Consider the following 15222-nt stretch of genomic DNA (forward strand, 5'->3'; position numbering starts at 1 on the left):
ATCCGGTTGACGCATTCTTGATGTATATAAGAAACAGAAATTCTTCTGACTTCAAAACATTATCACCGCCTTCATCATCAACTTCCATCACCATGGCACCATCACCAACAGCCCTGCAAGCTCTAGAGGCAAGTCCTCGCGTCCACGGTCTCTTGGCCCGCCTACACGCCGAATCAGAGGCTCAAGAAAAGACCCTCTCTCAAAGCTGGTTCTACTTCAAATATCTCTTCGGCTTCTACTTCACCGGTAAAACATGGTCTACATCTGCCGACGCCCACATGAGCGATAAGTTCGTCGCTCTAGAGCAAGATAAATGTCATTTCATGTATCTTCTCGCCCGCAGTATAAACGCGAAGAACATCGTTGAGGCGGGAACTAGTTTTGGTGTTTCGACGATGTATCTTGCTTTGGCGGTGGGGCAGAACGTTAATGCTATGAGAGCAAGGGATGAGAAAGTTGCGGGGAGAGTCATTGCTACGGAGTGGGAGAGTAGTAAGGCTGAGAGGGCGAGAAAGCATTGGAGTGAAGCCGGTGAAGAGGTTGAGCCGTGGATTGAGCTGAGGGAAGGAGATTTGAGAGAGACGCTGTCGGAGGAGGGTATGCCTGAGGAGATTGATATGATGCTCCTTGATAGTAAGCTCCAAGTGCCTTAACTTATGAAGTAATACTAATGTTGTTCAGCTTGGATACCAATGGCTCTTCCAGCTCTGGAGATCATCAAGCCTCGTCTGAAGAGAGGTGCTATCATTCTGGCTGATAATACTAAGATGGCTAGGGCGCTGTACAAGGAGTTTTTGGATTATATTCATGATCCGAAGAATGGATTCAAGACGACTACTACGGCTTATAGTGGTGGACTTGAGATGATAGTTTATCTCCCTTGATATGGGTCTGGAGATAATGTTGATTTGTGGTTGGAATTGAGATGAAAGTCAGAAGTTGAGATATAAAAGCTATAAGTAGGTTATCTGATATACGGGATGTTTTAAATGCACTTAAGATTTACAAGAGCTTAAGAACATGTGTGATCCTCCCATTATAGTGAAAAGTCGAGGCGGGATGCCAGTCTCCATGTATACCAAAGATGAGCCCCAAGACCGATCAAGTTCAAGTGAATACACATAGCATGCGAAGTCCTAAATCTCTTCTTGATAGCCTCCATCGCAGAACTCGGCCCCTCCACCGTCTTCCCTTCCAGTGTCCCTATCCCGTTAGCTTTTATCCGACATAAGCAAAGAAGTAACTTACCCTGCTCAGCACGATCCAACATCAACTGTCTCGTCCTCGGTCCAAACACCATAAGATTAAGCCCCGAGACAAATCCAGATATCGCAAATGGTATCCAATCGCTCTTGTGCTCAATAAGTGAGAGAGCACCGTACGGAGGTAGTGTTATGGCCGTGAGGAAGAGGAGAAGAGCTTGGCCTTGGAAGAATATGGGGAAGAGGTTCTTTTGTAAATTGATATATGGAGTTCGTGGGAGGTGTTTGAAAGTGACTTTTGTGATGATGAAGGTTTGGTAGAGTTGAGAGCCGAGAAGAGTTGAGAAGGAGAGCAGGTGGACTGGTGCGAGGAGTGTTGTTACGATGGCCATTTTGTCGTATGTTGAGTTACTTCAGAGGTTTTGGTTTGTTGGTAGTTGGATATAAATGTAGGATGGCATTTGGAGGTGACGTTGGGCGTTTCTTATACTTGGAGTTGAGGTGTCGTTGATTGGCGTGTGTTAGATCCGAAGCCATTCGGAAGTTAAGCTTACGTCTGAGATGCGGCGTCACAAAGAGTGTCATTCGTAATCGGCCAATATTGATTTGAGCATGTAAATACTGCAGCAAGATACCATAAATGTCTTTTCAATCGACCAATGTCTCGTCCATATTGTTGTAGTACAGAAACAGGCAACATCTTGATTAGGTTAAACTGACGCAAGCATATGAGACACATAGCTTCGTTCATAACGCATTACGGCACTTTGTTTTTTATAACTATATGGTTTCATATATTCTATACCATGAGCCTATTATGGAAGTCTACCCGGTCCTCCAGCCCCGGATATGCCATGACCGTCAACGCCAGTCAGCTCTTAACCCCGGGCCGGATCTCAAGACCCACTCCAATATCCGGCCCCGTTCGGCATCAGAAGACTGCTTCGGATTCATAGCCAGGTAAGACAAAAGAATAAGACTTCGTCGCGTCGTACGGCTTATAGTGCACGCAGGCCAGGCGAGATGACCATCAGAACCTATTTCATTCACAGAAGCCAAGTCGCACAAAAAGAAAGGTCTCGGAGGGAGTCGAACCCTCGCTGGCGGAATCAGAATCCGCAGTCATAACCGTTAGACCACGAAACCTGGGCGCATGGCAACTTTGTGAATGCCAGCGATTCAATTTGCTCACTATAGATTGAGAGGCAGCACGACGAAATCTACTCCAACACTCTCCTCTAGAGTCTCTTTCGAAGCTGTTTTCATTCAGAGGAAGCAAAGATTGTAATCACTCGTTCTATGGCTGAGGTATATCTCGAACGAATGCATGCCGAAAGCAAGACTATCACTCAGCCCACATCAAATGCAAACTCAACAAAGAAATCGCATAATCCATAAACATCTCATCATATACTCATAATCCTCCACCTAGGCATCAATGATCTCAAAGTTCACAAGAACCGAACACTGCGTCTCATGCCCCTTGAGATCCAGCATGCGAATAAATCTCCATCCAGGCTCAACATAAAGTAATCTCACCGCCGCAACAGCAAACATCGGGTTCCTCGTCCAACTATCATCGCTCTTGATAAGCATACGCAGGAAAGTCAACTCATTATCCTCATACTCCCACGTTAGAGTCTCATCCCAAAGAGGCTCTGTTGGGGGCGGATTTGGTCCTCTGTGAAGAAATTCAAGCTTGTGCTGCTTGTACGGCTCTGTCTTGCGCTTAGGAGGGTCGCCTTTGATGTTATCAGGGTGGTACAGCGTGCATGTGAGATACGGCTTGATGGAGTCTGCTTCTGAATCGCCGTGCAGGGGGATATCTGTTGCACCTGCGACGTGAAGACGAAGACGCTTGCTGCGACCTGTACTCAATCTTCCGTTTCCACCGGCGCGCAGAGCAGCGGGCTTGAGAACGTAACCGTCTGTACCACTGAAGAGAGCTTCGTTGAGTTGGTTGCTGGTACCAAAGTTTTGCAAATTCAAAGCACAGATCTGAGCTCCGATACCCCAATAAGGAACGGGCTTTAGATTAGTGGATGAGATTCGCGTGCCCTTGGGATAAACGCGCATGAGATGGTGGGCGTTGTGTCGCGCGATGTGTGTTGCGTGCGCTGGGAGATGAGATGCCAGCCCTGATTCAGATACGTTGATAAGATGGTGATGAGGGCCGTTGGCGAGAGATCCCTCTTCGAACCACGAGTTGTCCATTGGCTTGACAGACTGCGCATAGACACCCAGCTCAGCGAGCTCAGGAATGATGATAGAGGGCTCCTCCTTCTTTCTCTTATCCTTATACTCCTTTCGCGCAGCCTTTTCCTCCTCTTCGTCCTCTGAGTCATCCGAGCTGCTGTCACTGCTAGAAGGCTCATCCGTGAAGTGATACTCAACAATAACAGCAATCTTCGCACCCAGATCCTCAAGCTTCACATGTTGATCTGAACCAGCTTGTTCTTCATGGCCGATATGTCTAACAGCCTTGCTCAAAAGTCGATCTCCAAAAACATCCTGCATAATATTGACAAGACGCATCTGCCCGTAAGGGTCGCAGTGGTTCTCCAGCGACAGAAGAATAGGCGAAGCTCTGAAGCCATACTTTTGCGCATCAACTGCTTCTTGATCCGCCGAGTTTCGAATCGTCTCACAAACCAGACGAAACGAAATGTGGGATACTAGAGTATACCCATGAGTGACCTTGGGCTCGTCCCTATCATCGCTGTTATCCCACGCATCAATCTCAACACATCTCGCCCCCGTCCTAATCGCACTCTCATACGCAGTCGCACACGAAGAGCCATAAAGCTGATGCGCCATAAGATAGGTATTATGGCTCGAGCTAATAAAGTACTCCGGCAGCGGATGCGACCTATCAGTGAGTTCAGCCGGTACGCGAATATGCGGTTTGCTAACGAGTTCCAAAAGCTCACGCGACGAGTCCTCAGAGTCAATCTTGGCTTCCTTTTTGGAGAGCATCTTCTCTTTGACGAGGAACTCTCGTAGGGCGCTGCTGACTCTGAGGTCTGTTACCATGCGACGTGCGCTGTGGCCGCCGCCCGCAACGGTGTTGCTGTCGATCTCTTCGCCAAAGTCTTCATCGTCGATGCGGCGGTTTTTTGAGGAGAAGGGGTTGAGGTCGCCGATGCGGGTTGCGAGTTCTGAGGCCATGACGTACGTTGTGAAGATGGAGGAGTGAAGTGAGATGAGATGAGGTGAGGGGCAGCTGAGGGGGAGCTTTCAGCTATAGCTGTAGCTGTAGCTGAGCTGGAATGATTGAGATGTAGAGTAGAGTTGAGTATGTAATCAGATCATTCAAGGCCAACAGTGAAAAGAAACAAGAATTATATGTCGCATGGAGTCACTCATCATGGTTTAAATCAAGAATCGATATAAAGATGATGGGATGCACTGCCACGATCGCAGAATGTCACGTCTTGGCTTTTCTCACTTGCTTGAATTCTCCGCATCAAGCACCAAGAATGAGGCGCCAAGCATAACCTCACTACCAAGCGACTAGCCAGGTCAGCTCTTCACCAAAAGTCCAAGACATGGATGTGCTAATATTCACGGCATCCGAAGCCGAGTTGGCACAGCTTTAATGAGCCGTTATTTGCTGCATCGTGTCTCTCTGTGGATACCACAAGAGCTTCGCCACAAATTGTCACCAGTCCAAGCTCTTGGGGTTTTGGTTGGCCTTGTCGTATTATTTGCTTAGATTCTAAAAGTCTGAGAACGCCTTAGATTATCGCGAATTTAGCTTCCTAGTCTTTATTTATTTTTCATAAACTTAGCAATGAAAAAATACACTAATATTTATTTACATGAAATGAGATGCAGCACTCCTGCATTGTGAGACTTTTGGCATATAACCGACGAAGATTCCCCAAACCTAAACCATATTCCTTCCAAATTGCCATACACTCAATACACTACCCGAGTCCTAAGATCGAAAGAAAACATCATACTGCTTTTCAGAAACACGCGCTGGCATATGCTGATGCCCAATGATGCCCCTCGCCCTCTGTCTTCTCACATCCTTATCACCCAAGCAGACCCAGTAGCCGGTTCGAGGTTTGCATTTCGCCAATGGCCTCCAGTGTCGCTCCACCTCACCAGTCTCGTGCCTCTGCTTCACTGTCCAGCCCTGTCGAAGAGCAAGACTTCTTTGTACAGCATACGTACTTGTAGGATAGGCGATCGAGAAGTCGACATGGGGCTTGAGGTAAGGCACCATTTCGTCGACCTTCCAGATAATGTTTTCCTCCACAAGTTCGATCCGCTCCTTGGTCGAGTATTGATACTCGCTGTTTTGTCCATGCGACTTGGGGATCATGTCTCCTTGTAGGGAAACATAGAGTTTCTTGATATTTAGGAAAAGGCCGGGAATGGCTTTGAGGAACTGCCTAAAAGTCTCGATATCACTGAGCGGGGGAGCGACTCTAAGGTCCTCACTGATGTCTGGCAGGATCCATGGTGTGAACTCCCAAATAATTTCGACAGATGTGATGGCATTGAGTCGCTGTTGTTGGAAGAAGTCATGCATGTTCAGAATCATCGCTTTGCTTGCTGTATGAAAGGTGTTGGAAGCGTATAGCACGTGAATCCCTTCACGATAACTGGATTGTAGTGTCAGCGAATACCATGAAAAACAGAGCTGGGCACCTACGCTTGCTTACAGGCAAGTAGCCAGCCTATGGCGCCTACGGAACACTTCTTTGGCCCTTCTCCAGGCCAGTGCTCACATTGTGGACGGAAGCCATTTCGGCCGTTCCATCCATAGACGCATTCATCGTCGCATGGCTGAGGATCGTACCCTGGTCCGCGCGAGTCTGTGATACCAGAAGGCGGAAATCGATGGCAGACTGAACTTTGCCATCTCCAGTCCTTTTTCCAGCCCTCTTCCTCTTGCTTATCCCAGTCAATGACAAGGGGACCGGGATACATGAGGCAGTTCTGGTGAGAAGTAGTGCCATACTATGGCAGTTGTCGAAGACCAACATGACGCTTAGAGTCGGGGAAGATTGGAAACCTATAAATGAGATCCACGTGAATGACGCGGTCGCCGAATGCAAGGCGCAGAATTCTCGTGCGGATTTCGGTAGGAAGTAGTTGAAAAAATGGGCTGTTTGCCTTCTCCGTTCCACGCTGAGGTGGCTCTGGAGTGAGCAACCGGCGAGGTTGTCCATTATGCGAAGATGGCAGAGGAGGTGTGTTCATAGACGGGATCCCAGGAGGGAAGGGATAACTCCTCATCATCTTGGGCGAGAATGGTGTTCATTTGAGAGAAGCAGAGAAAGAGGTTGTTGGAGGTCGAGAGATGGAGGAGGCGCTGTTATTGTGTACTAGAGTAGGTACCTAGGTCGCTTCGAGGAAGGTACGGTATATCGAAAAAGATGTTGGAAAGAACTATCGAGGTAGTAGTTTTAGCCTCAATGTAAGGTAGCTTGAAATTGATAATTATCATAGGAAGTTATACAGAATGTTTGTAGTTCTCGCAATTGGTGATAAGTTTTCGGTAAATTCATAGAAGCCCTTCAACTTCTCTCGTCTCCAGGGTATCTTGAGGGCTCAAAATGGCAGCCTTGCGCACCAGGCATTAAGGCACCAAAGCATTGGCCCCACTATCCTCACGACGCGTAGAAAAAGAAAAATCTCGAATTTTTATTTCAGTTTTCTTTCTCTCTTCTCTCCAATTCAAATATTGAACAACGCAAAAAACCACGTTCATGTTTCTCTACATATAATTGATGCGAGGTGCGTCGAAAGACCTGCGCCCAAGACCACCGATTCAGAGGAACACAGAATGGAGAGAAAAGCGAACAATCTTGGGTGCGGTGCTTCCCTCGACGATGGGGAGGAGCGCAATGATTGAACGTACATACTTTTACTTTGATGTAATATCTACTTGTGATAAATGACCTGCTGATGGGAGTCAGGGTCTGTGAATGTTTAAGAGTGCTCGACTGTAACGACGCTGAAGAATGATCAATCAGCATAAGATCTACTCGTGCTGCAGATGACACTGCATCCAACAATGAATGCACTGTACTTACGACGCTACGATTTGTTATGTCTTGATATTGTTCGTTCAAAGGCAACGAGGTTGAAGAATCTGCACTCTACCCTTCTGACAAATGTTGGTTGGCTGTCATAGAGCTCCCAGGTCCAGTCAAGACTGTCAAACTCTGCACTTCGTCGCTATCGAAGACTTATGCTTGCTATGCTACACAACACAAGAATCAAGAATATTGAGACAATCAGCTGAATTCGAGGAACTATTTCGAGCTATCCTAGCCATGCCTATCGACTCATGCCAAAAGCAGAATCGCATAAAAAAAAGCAGCAGACTCAAATCATCCACTACCGTTATCCAGAAATAAAGTACAGCAATATTAAGCTGCAGAGAAGAGAAAAGAGGAACTCGTCCCCCCGCATGGCCATATCCATCTGTTCATTTTGTCTCTGTTATTTCTTCGAGCGTATTTTTTGCTAATTTTCGCAGGTAAAAAAAGAGTGACAAAAATATCACCGATGTACTGTAGAAGCAAACGATCGGATTCAAAGTCATCGACACCTGAAGATGTTAGAAGATGCTCGATATGAGAATATGATGTGGAGCTTACTTATTCCTCGGACATGTCGGCAATGCTACGAGCTGCTGCCTTGATGGCAATGAGATCTCGCTTAGCCGCAAAGTTCTCAGACTTAAAGTCCCGAGTATCGTAGTGAGAGTCGGGACCTCCAGGACCAGTAGCACCATCATCGCCATCGACGGCATCGAGAACTGCCTCAGCAGCGCGCTTGGCCTTCCAGCAAGGTTGTCCTCGCCACATGCACCAGCGCTTATCCTCCTGAAGAGTGTTGAGATCGCGCTTGGCGGTAGCGTTGGGGGCAGCATCGGGGAAGAAGGTTTCAAGCTCGAGGCTCTTGAAGTACTCCTCGGGACTACCACGCGCAGAGAGGGCGATCAGGTTGGCGAGCTCGACGATGGAGCGCTTGGCCTTGTGGGCGGCGTCGCGGGGAAGATGAGCGGTGCTGGGTGCGTCGGCGGATCGGGTGTCGAGGGATCGAGTTGCGTGGAGGGCGTTGGAGAGAGCTTGACCGGCATCACGCTTGGCCTTCCAGCATGGCTGTCCTCGCCACATACACCAGGGCTCGGGAGCAGCGTCGCGCTTAGCCTTCCAGCAGGGCTGGCCACGCCACAAGCACCAAGGCTCAGGGGTAGCATCACGCTTGGTCTTCTTCCAGCACGGCTGACCTCGCCACAAGCACCATCTAGGTTCGTTCTCAGCCTCGGGAGCGGGTTCAGGGGCAGCGGCACGCTTGGTCTTCTTCCAGCAGGGTTGTCCGCGCCATGTGCACCAGGGCATAGGCTCAGCAACGGGATCAGGCTTGGGAGCAGCGACGGGCTCGGGGATAGCCTCACGTTTAGCCATTCTCATCTTCTCCTTCCAACAAGGTTGTCCGCGCCAGGTACACCACGGCATAGGCTCAGCAACAGGATCAGGTTGAGGGGCAGCAACGGGCTCAGGCTCTCGCTTGGCCATTCTCATCTTCTCCTTCCAGCAAGGCTGACCTCGCCAAGTACACCAGGGCATAGGTTCAGCGACAGGATCGGGCTGAGGAGCGGCAACGGGTTCGGCAATAGCCTCACGCTTAGCCATCTTCTCCTTCCAGCAGGGTTGGCCTCTCCAGGTGCACCAGGGCATGGGGTCGGCGACAGGGTCGGGTTGGGGAGCAGCAACTGGTTCAGGGATAGCCTCGCGTTTGGCCATCTTCTCCTTCCAGCATGGCTGACCACGCCAGGTACACCAGGGCATAGGCTCAGCAACGGGATCAGGCTTGGGAGCAGCGATGGGCTCGGGAATAGCTTCAGCTTCACGCTTGGCCTTCATCTTTTCCTTCCAGCATGGCTGGCCACGCCAAGTGCACCACGGCATGGGGTCGGCAACGGGATCGGGTTGAGGAGCTGCAACAGGCTCGGGGATAGCCTCGCGCTTAGCCTTCATCTTCTCCTTCCAACAGGGCTGTCCGCGCCAAGTACACCAGGGCATCGGATCAGCGACGGGGTCGGGCTGAGGCTCAGGAACGGCATCACGCTTCTGAGGACCGCAGAAGTGCTCACGGCCAGCCTTGCAGATGGCATCGGCATTCTTGTCGCCCTTCCCAACGAGCTCCTCGCATGGCTTGCCCTTGTAGTCGAGGTTGCAGAAAGGGGTGAAGAAATCTGGGCCAAAGTTGTCGATGGCGGACGGCGGAGGCGCCGCGAGTGCGGCTCCGGCCACCGCGGCCAGAGTAACGAAGGAGTATTTCATCCCGGGAGGTTGTGTCTCAGTAGTGAGTGTTTCGAAGTGTAAAAGTTGTTAAAAAAGTGAGTGGTACTCGTAAAAGAGTTGTCGTGTATCAAAAGGTTTTTGAGATATCGTTATCCTTCTTTCGATGGGAACGAGTCTGAAGAGAGAAAAAGGAGAGTATTTATGATGGAATTGAGTAGTTTTTTTATAGATTTCGAGGTCAATGTTCTTGATAAAGATTGAGAAGTTGGCCATTATGAGAGAAAGGGAATTTGCCCGTGCATACACACACTTGCTCTGGTTGTGGTGTTGTAAGGCTTCTATTGAGGTCTATTGACGCTTTGCGGGGTCAATAAGCCCCTCCGCTCTTCGGTTTGAACAGTAACAGTCAATGCGAGATTTCTATTCCTAATAGACCCAGGAGACGATCAAAGGTGGTACAAGCCACGAGATGTATGCAAAAGATATCAAAGCTTTCTCCAAGAGAGTGTGAGTAGCTCTGCGGCTTACTCTCAGGTGTCATTGTGTAGACTATCATCTAAACTACTCTTAGCTTAACGATATGTGACAATTCCAACTCATTCACCTCGCTTTTTACTTGCCAGACGCGAATGCACGAGGAGATTAATCTTGGCGGGCGGGATAAACGTTGGTTCATGCGAGTTGGCGGGATATTTGGCTATTGACATCTGTCAGTGCTTAGTGAGGTTCTATTGACACCCAAAAAGGGTAAGGGGGCGGCTGTAGCCTACAAACGGTGAGAAGAGAGGAAACAAACCTACTTTCTCTTTGAGAAGTGGCTTTGAAAGAGTTTGAAAGTGTTCGAAAAAGAAAAATACTAAGTTTAGTTTAAGTTGTATTTGCTGTGGTTATGTGATGACTGTGATATCAGGTTAAGGGGTGATCTCATTAGTTACCACATATCGAACTTCAAGATATCACAAGTTCATCGGCAGTTTTCACAGATTGATAGCACAGTGATAGCTTATCATCTATACACAGTCAATAAAACAACAATGTCTGTGCTGATATCTGACGACGCAGGTACTTGACATCCTGGTCCCGTCTGCCAGTGTCAAGCATTGCGGCGTCCACCCATGGCAGCAAACAATTATCTATCAAATGTAGTGGATCCAAAAGTTCATATTCTTGATACTTATGAGAGACTTAGAAGAGATAGGAGAAGCACTGACGGTGGAAGAGTGTCGAGACTGTCCCGCATCTTGTAAACGCCACTCCTATGTGACCACTCAACATCACAGGCACATGAGTAGCCTCTGCGGCGACGATCAAAGCCTTATTAGAACACATGTAAATGTTCGTGTTGCGTTCTTTGTTATGAGACGCTGAGAAGGTCCTCGGTTGACTCAAAATGGGCCTCAATAGACTCAGGGGTGATAGCACTTTGACCTCTCAAAGAGACGCAACTTCAACTAGGCAAAGTCCACTAACTGCTCTATGAGTTCTTCACTTCCTAGGATCCCAGTTCTTATCCACCTGATCCAACAAGCCCTTCTTCCCCAACACCTTGGACCCCAGTATCTTCTCAAGACTGACCAACTTGAAGCTCGCCTCAGCACTGGTCTTGCCATTGGGCAGTTGGTTCGCATCATCATGCACAACCACCAAACCATGTGGGAAATCCTTGTTCAGCGCCGTTCCCACGGCCGTTATGCCGTCTGTGTTGGACACGGGATCGATCTGTCCGTCTGATGACTCTACGAGTGTAAAGGTGGTAACGTACTCGTGAGGAGAAGCTCGGCGGTAGACGTTGTATGCGCTGACGCCTTGACATGACACTAGGATGAAACCCTCCGTGGGCTTGGAGCCGTAGACGAGGGTTACGCCTTCAACGTCGCCGTAGAGTTTCCCATCGCCGACTTTGCCGATTACCACACCCTTGTCTTTTGAATCGGGCTCTGCATCGTATCGCCACAGGGCAGAGGGTTCTTCGCCGAGGAAGACCCAGCCGTTCTCCTCGTCGGCCACACAGCCCTCGACTTGGCCTCCGCTACCGCCTTGGAACTCTCGGACAAGCTTTGTCTGGAGTTCTCCTTTAGATGTGGAAGTGAGTTCGTACTGGAGATATCGTGCGGATTTCTCGTTGACGAAGAGATATTGCTTTCCTGTCTTGGGTGACTTGTAGGTGCACGAGCCGTAGACCTTGTAGTCGTCGACAACAGGATGAATGCCGCCGGGGATATTGGTCAGTGTGCCGTTGGGCAGCATTTCGAAAAGACTTGGTTGTCAGCTAACTTCTCACAACAGAACAGATGTAACATACCAGAGTGTATCATCAGCTCGACACGCAGCAAAAGCCAAATCAACCTTTCGATCGCCCGCCTTGAAACCATAGATCATATCGACGTTATTAGGTTCACCAGCTGTGAAAGTCTGAAGAAGATTACCAGCCAAGTCGAAAACGCCAAGACCAGCTTCTTTTCCAGACTTCATCGTCGTGACAATTCGAGACTTTTCCGGTCCATCAGGAGAGATCCAGATTGCGGGATCGTCACCATCACCAAGACGAGATTCAGTCTCATAGGTTGGCTCAACGAGAAGAAACGAGCAGTGAAGACCACCCCATCCCTTGTCGCATTTGCATTCATTAGGTCCAACACACTTTCCATGACCGGAACACTTGTCGGTGCATGTGAAGCTGCTGCAGGTACTTCCAGCAAAACCAGCAAAGCACTCGCATTTATTCTTCTTATCCTTAATGCAGTAACCGTTGCCTCCACAAGTCTTGCAAATGGGCTCAGTCTTGGTGTCTGTCTTGACCTTTCTGGGGTCGTACTTGGTGTTGGCCTTAATCTTGAGATTCTTCAAAGCGTTCTCAAGAGATGAGACGGCGAAACCGTTAACGTCCTCTGACTCAATGGCGTATGTCAGAGCACCAGCAGGATACTTGCTCGTAGCACCTTGATAGATGTTCAGACCCTGCACTTCAATGTCTTTTTGTCCGGTCAAAGATAGTGTGCCCTTGAGCTTGAAAGAGGAATCGTAGACAGTGATTTTGTCTGTTTGAGCGACAAATAAGTAGTCTGAGCCCTTCTTGGGAACGTAGACGGCCAAGCCAGTAACATCATCTTCTACCTTGCCAACCTTGGTGATCTTGGGTGCCTTTGTAGACTCTTTGAGTGAAAATGCATAAACGCTCTTGTCGTCATCTGTAGAGATGTACATGCGAGACTCGGAGCGTGAAACGGCACATCCCGATGTTTCGAAGTCAGTAGGGAAAGTTTGAATCTAGCAAGTTAGCAAACATTATCGGTTTCTGTTAGAAGGGACCATACCTGGACAAACTCAAATGACTTCTTTGTCTCCTGAAGGAGTAGTTGAGCTGCCTGTCCTTTTCCAAACAAGTAGACATAATCGTTCCCAGCAGGACTCTTCCAGCTGCACAGCGCAGACCAATCTCCTAGAACTTTAAAGTCTGCATCCTTGATCTGCTCAAACTTTGGCATCTCATACACACGGACGATAGAATCTGGCTGAGCGATAGTGACGAGGATATCCTTCTTGTTGACATCGTAAACAGTGGTGACAAGCTTGCTGCGTCCAGGTGTTTTCGCAGCGACTTCTTTCAACGGAGCCTTTGAATTGAGATCATAGACGTGAAACCCTCCCTCATCAGGACCGCCATCGTTTCCAATCAATAGAGGATTCCGATCAGAGTAGTAAACAGCAGTCCAATCAGACTCAACTTCGCCGGTGTAAGCAGAAACAGCAACGTCTACGTCCACCGCCTTGACGAAACATATCTGAAAAACAACAGCCAATAGGCCAACGAGACTTGAACCAACCATGATTGCCAGAATACTCTTCCTCTGCAGAAAGGAGCAGTCTCTACTTTTGCCTTCCATCCTTTTTTATATGATCCTCGCTCAAGGCACGTGCTACGCTCAATTGGTCACTTATGCCGATGGATGGTAATAGCTGAAATGTCCTGCCAATTTGGTCGAGAGCGACATCGAATTCTACACCGAGCACTTTTGTGAAACGATGCTCGTGTTGCAAAGGTGTAGTTCTATTGGGTGGGACAGGGATTAAGATTTCGGGGGGGGTTCTGTTAGCGGGCATGTTTATCGTATGTAGAGTTGTCCTATTCATGACAGACATGTTATGATAGTGAGGGAAATATGATGAGGCTAGACAAAATAGAGTAAATAAGCTTAATTAGCTTCATGACTTTATTCTAGTGCAGTGCTGTGTTGGAAGAATTTTGTACTTGAATTCTTCTCGGCTTTATTGCTGTTTACCTCTGACCTATTGTTCATGCAACACTGTTTCGAAACGTCGATCCTAGCCGTTGCAACATTTAACGGCCGTTTTTATAGGAAACAACGGTTTCTTTAAGCGGAATCTCAGCCGTTATCATAAGATCTTCACTTAAGATTATGAAATATGATCAGTCTAGTCCACCTTCAGAGCTTCCCTTCAGGCCCATTGAAAGAGTACCCAATAAACCCTGGGCTGCTATAGCCAGGGGACCAGATCGATGATTCTGCACTTCTTCCGCGAAACTTATACGGCTCTTGTGCCAATGAAACCAGTTCTCGGCTCTAGCTCCTTCATCAGCACGAAATATTCCTACACTCACGTCAACTACACTTGAATCAGTAGCATCTCGCCAAAACACAGTTGCGCCGCATCCACCGCAGAAGTGACGAACTGCCCCCTGCGAAGATTGATACGACTTCAGAGCACCCGTCGGTAAGCTCTCAAAGTCCAATGCAACCTCTGATCCTGAGCCATCTGTAGAAGGGATGAATATGTTCGCTCGGGGGATAAAGGCCCAGGTCTGTATTTCGAAACCAGATGCTCGACGACAAGATTCACAGATGCAGGTTCCAGCGAGATATTTGTCTCCCTTGATCCACCACTTCTCGTCTGATGGGTTTGACGTGATAGACTCATCAGTAGAACAGTAAGGATACATTAGGTCAGGGTATGCGCGATGCGGTAGATAGCTCGCCTCGTTTGGGCGTGTGATGCGAAGATGTATAGCTTCACACGCACAGAGTGCATCGAGATGCATCGATTTTGGTGTAAATGATCCCGAATGTGAGCGGTTGGAGGGATTCTGCTGTACCTCAAGAGGAAGCCATATCGAAGCACCTCCATCGATGGCATCATCAACTTTTTGATGCGCCGTATAACTCACTCTCGCACTTGAATCACCGCTTCTTGTGATAACACCTGTAGCCACTCCCCACCTCAACTCGCCGTCTTGATCTTTGTGTGATTGATATACATGGCAGCCACATATCGAGCAGAAATACCGACATGAGCTGTCGGCTCCTTTAAAGACACTCAATCCCTCAAAAGATCTCGGTTTTTCGGTCGGAAGATAGGACGTGAAAAGCAAGCCAGTCGAATAACGGCAGACATTGCAGTGACAGAGAGGAAGACCAAAGGCCATTTCGGTCTCCGAAGTCTCTCCCGCATGCCGAGAAACACTCCCGCAAAGACACGTTATCCAATGCATCGTTACAAAAGTCTAAGATTTTAGTCAACAAAAAGAAGAGCACATGATAGTGCTTATGGCTTAAACATGTGCCAAAGTGTATTGATGACGACACCGGAGAACCCCAGATTCTACAGACGCTGAATAATATGAATTATCTGCGCCGATATAGGAGCTTAGCACGATCCGAACAAGGAAATAAAACAAAAAAACACTTGAATTTCTTCGTTTCTATATGTAATTAGTTGTTTGTGAA

At 48.3% G+C, this 15222-nt stretch overlaps 7 protein-coding genes and 1 non-coding gene across 8 annotated transcripts; 1 reads left to right on the forward strand and 7 right to left on the reverse strand.

Annotated features, from left to right (window-relative positions):
* Positions 1–75: 75 nt before the first annotated feature.
* On the forward strand, positions 76–900 carry FOIG_08003 (uncharacterized protein). The gene is made up of 2 exons (XM_031207818.1): positions 76–633; positions 682–900. Exons 1-2 carry the CDS (start codon positions 93–95, stop codon positions 882–884), a joined length of 744 nt encoding a protein of 247 aa, XP_031061952.1. The 5' UTR covers positions 76–92; the 3' UTR covers positions 885–900.
* On the reverse strand, positions 889–1643 carry FOIG_08004 (uncharacterized protein). Its single transcript, XM_031207819.1, has 2 exons — positions 1249–1643; positions 889–1203 (listed from the first exon to the last, which is right to left on the reverse strand). Exons 1-2 carry the CDS (start codon positions 1592–1594, stop codon positions 1037–1039), a joined length of 513 nt encoding a protein of 170 aa, XP_031061953.1. The 5' UTR covers positions 1595–1643; the 3' UTR covers positions 889–1036.
* A 633-nt stretch (positions 1644–2276) lies between these two features.
* Positions 2277–2348, reverse strand: FOIG_08005. Its single transcript has one exon. It is a non-coding gene; the product is annotated as a tRNA-Gln (tRNA).
* FOIG_08006 (uncharacterized protein) lies at positions 2340–4737 on the reverse strand. Its single transcript, XM_031207820.1, has one exon. It carries the CDS (start codon positions 4368–4370, stop codon positions 2631–2633), a length of 1740 nt encoding a protein of 579 aa, XP_031061954.1. The 5' UTR covers positions 4371–4737; the 3' UTR covers positions 2340–2630.
* A 222-nt stretch (positions 4738–4959) lies between these two features.
* On the reverse strand, positions 4960–6458 carry FOIG_08007 (uncharacterized protein; the record flags this gene model as incomplete). The annotated part of the gene is made up of 3 exons (XM_031207821.1): positions 4960–5818; positions 5869–6155; positions 6201–6458. The coding sequence occupies 3 exons, from the start codon at positions 6456–6458 to the stop codon at positions 5143–5145; spliced, it is 1221 nt and encodes a 406-aa protein (XP_031061955.1). The 3' UTR covers positions 4960–5142.
* Positions 6459–7825: 1367 nt separating this feature from the next.
* Positions 7826–9517, reverse strand: FOIG_08008 (uncharacterized protein; the record flags this gene model as incomplete). The annotated part of the gene is made up of 2 exons (XM_031207822.1): positions 7826–9091; positions 9206–9517. 2 exons carry the CDS (start codon positions 9515–9517, stop codon positions 7826–7828), a joined length of 1578 nt encoding a protein of 525 aa, XP_031061956.1.
* Positions 9518–10516: 999 nt separating this feature from the next.
* Positions 10517–13440, reverse strand: FOIG_08009 (uncharacterized protein). Its single transcript, XM_031207823.1, has 3 exons — positions 12793–13440; positions 11781–12745; positions 10517–11735 (listed from the first exon to the last, which is right to left on the reverse strand). The coding sequence occupies exons 1-3, from the start codon at positions 13360–13362 to the stop codon at positions 10964–10966; spliced, it is 2307 nt and encodes a 768-aa protein (XP_031061957.1). The 5' UTR covers positions 13363–13440; the 3' UTR covers positions 10517–10963.
* Positions 13441–13813: 373 nt separating this feature from the next.
* FOIG_08010 (uncharacterized protein) lies at positions 13814–15194 on the reverse strand. Its single transcript, XM_031207824.1, has one exon. It carries the CDS (start codon positions 14985–14987, stop codon positions 13908–13910), a length of 1080 nt encoding a protein of 359 aa, XP_031061958.1. The 5' UTR covers positions 14988–15194; the 3' UTR covers positions 13814–13907.
* Positions 15195–15222: the final 28 nt, after the last annotated feature.

Source organism: Fusarium odoratissimum, assembly GCF_000260195.1.
Source record: "Fusarium odoratissimum NRRL 54006 unplaced genomic scaffold supercont1.12, whole genome shotgun sequence".
NCBI lineage: Eukaryota > Fungi > Ascomycota > Sordariomycetes > Hypocreales > Nectriaceae > Fusarium > Fusarium odoratissimum.